This window comes from Bos indicus, chromosome 23 (genome assembly GCF_029378745.1).
Source record: "Bos indicus isolate NIAB-ARS_2022 breed Sahiwal x Tharparkar chromosome 23, NIAB-ARS_B.indTharparkar_mat_pri_1.0, whole genome shotgun sequence".
NCBI classification, from domain to species: Eukaryota; Metazoa; Chordata; class Mammalia; order Artiodactyla; family Bovidae; genus Bos; species Bos indicus.
In genome coordinates this window covers 31,265,408-31,267,696 of record NC_091782.1, presented here as the reverse complement: position 1 = coordinate 31,267,696, position 2,289 = coordinate 31,265,408, and the positions used below count along the sequence as shown (strand labels likewise).

At 39.5% G+C, this 2,289-nt stretch overlaps 1 protein-coding gene across 1 annotated transcript; it reads left to right on the top strand.

The window, feature by feature from the left end:
* Nucleotides 1-927, top strand: LOC109576959 (olfactory receptor 12D1-like). Its single transcript, XM_019985617.2, has one exon. The coding sequence runs from the start codon at nt 1-3 to the stop codon at nt 925-927; it is 927 nt and encodes a 308-aa protein (XP_019841176.2).
* The last annotated feature ends 1,362 nt before the right edge of the window (nt 928-2,289 follow it).

Sequence of the window (2,289 nt, the reverse complement as noted above, 5' to 3'; positions counted from 1 at the left end):
ATGCTGAATCAAACCTCAGTCACTGAATTTCTCCTCCTGGGAGTGACAGACATCCAAGTACTGCAGCCTGTTCTCTTTGTGGTTTTCCTTGCAATTTACATTGTCAATGTGGCTGGGAATGGAGTCATCATGATGGTTGTCATCTCTGATCCAAAACTCCATTCTCCTATGTATTTTTTCCTGGGAAACCTGTCATGTCTGGATATCTGCTACTCCACAGTGACTCTGCCAAAGGTACTGGACAACTTCCTGTCTATCCACAAAACAATTTCTCTCTTGGGATGCATAAGCCAGCTTCATTTCTTCCACTTCTTAGGTAGCACAGAGGCCATGTTGCTGGCCATGATGGCCTTTGACCGCTTTGTGGCTATCTGCAAACCACTTCGTTACACTCTTATCATGAATCGTCAGGTCTGTACCCAGATGGCTGTCACTATCTGGATCATTGGGTTTTTCCATGCCCTACTGCACTCAGTAATGACCTCTCGCTTAAACTTCTGTGGTTCCAACCATATCCATCACTTCTTCTGTGATGTTAAGCCATTGCTGGAGTTGGCCTGTGGAAACACTGACCTCAATGAATGGCTACTTCATTCTGTGACAGGGACCATTTCCATGGGCCCATTCTCTCTAACCCTTCTCTCCTATTTCTACATTATTATGTATCTTTTCTTCAAGACCCGTTCTTGCAGCATGCTCCATAAAGCACTGTCCACGTGTGCCTCCCACTTCATGGTAGTTGTTCTTTTCTATGCTCCTGTTGTTTTCACTTACATTCGTCCTGCCTCGGGTAGCTCCATGGACCAGGAGCGGATTATTGCCATTATGTACAGTGTGATCACTCCTGTACTAAATCCACTGATCTATACTTTGAGGAACAAGGAAGTAGAAGGGGCTTTGAGGAGGGTGATCAGAAGGAGACTCTGACCCTAAGAAATCTAGAGAATTCTTCCAAGGCATCAATAAAAAGGCTATGAGAAAGTTGAGATGTGAAATTAGACTGCTTTTCTAATTGTATACTGTTTGTGAAACAGAAGGCATTATATAAAGAAAAATAAATGGGAAACTCCAGTCTAGTTGTGTTAACAGTGTGTGACAAGGTAATGTAAGGGAAACTTGAATAAATAGGACACTATCCACAAAATCTTTTTTTTTTTTTTTTTTTTTTGGCTGTGCTGAGTCTTCATTGTTGTGGCAGCCTTTTCTCTGGTTTCGGCGAGTGGGGGCTTCTCTCAGGTCACGGTGCTCAGGTGTCTCAGTGCAGTGGCTTCTCCTGTTGTCACAAGTGGGCTTAATTGCTCCATGGAATGTGGGATCTTCCTGGATCAGGGATCAAACCAGTGTCTCCTGCATTGGCAGGCAGATTCTTTACCACTGAGCCACTAGGGAAGCCCCGTTGGAATCTTAATGTTGAATTTGTGTGGGGGATATAAGTTGATAAAACTATTTGTTTACATATTCTTGTTCTTGAATAAAATCAGATAGAGAAATTTGCCTCAAATATGCATATATTATACAGTTGGATAATACTAAGGCTTATTAATCTGCATGTTTCCTGTAAATTAACATATTATAAAGTGAACAATAAAGTTGTTACGCTGTTTTATTTTAAGAATTTGTGTGTAGGGCTAGGGTTACTCAAATAGAAAAATAAATGTTAACTCATATTAGGAGTATATCATGATTTCTTTTTCTCCAAGCAAGGAAGCAAGTAAGTAATTAAAACAAATAATGCTTTGAGTACTAATTAACAGAGATAAATTGTGAACTCTGACTCCAAAGACGCTTTAAAATTCAAATGGACAACCTGTAAAAGATTACCAAAAAATATTGCTAAAAATGGAGGCATCATGAAAACAATCTCAAGAATATCTTTCTTGCTCACTGATATGTTATTTTCCCTTCAATTTCTGGTCATAGAAAATTGAGCTTCAAAATTTTTCCTTATTATTTATTTTATTTTTGATTTCTATACTCATTTTCACAGATTGTAATGTGATAGAACATGATATAATACCAGTGAAATATGAAGAATTCATCAAGTTTGTTTTCCTTACCTATCACCAAATTTATGCTAAGTGAAAGCTATTGAATAGTAATTCAGTTCAGTTCAGTCGTTCAGTCGTATCCGACTCTTTGTGACCACATGGACTGCAGCACTCAAGGTTCCCTGTCCATCACCAGCTCCCGAAAATTGCTCAAACTCATGTACATGGATTCTGTGATGCCATCCAATCATCTCATCCTCTGTCATCCCATTCTCCTGCCTTCAATCTTTCCCAGCATCCG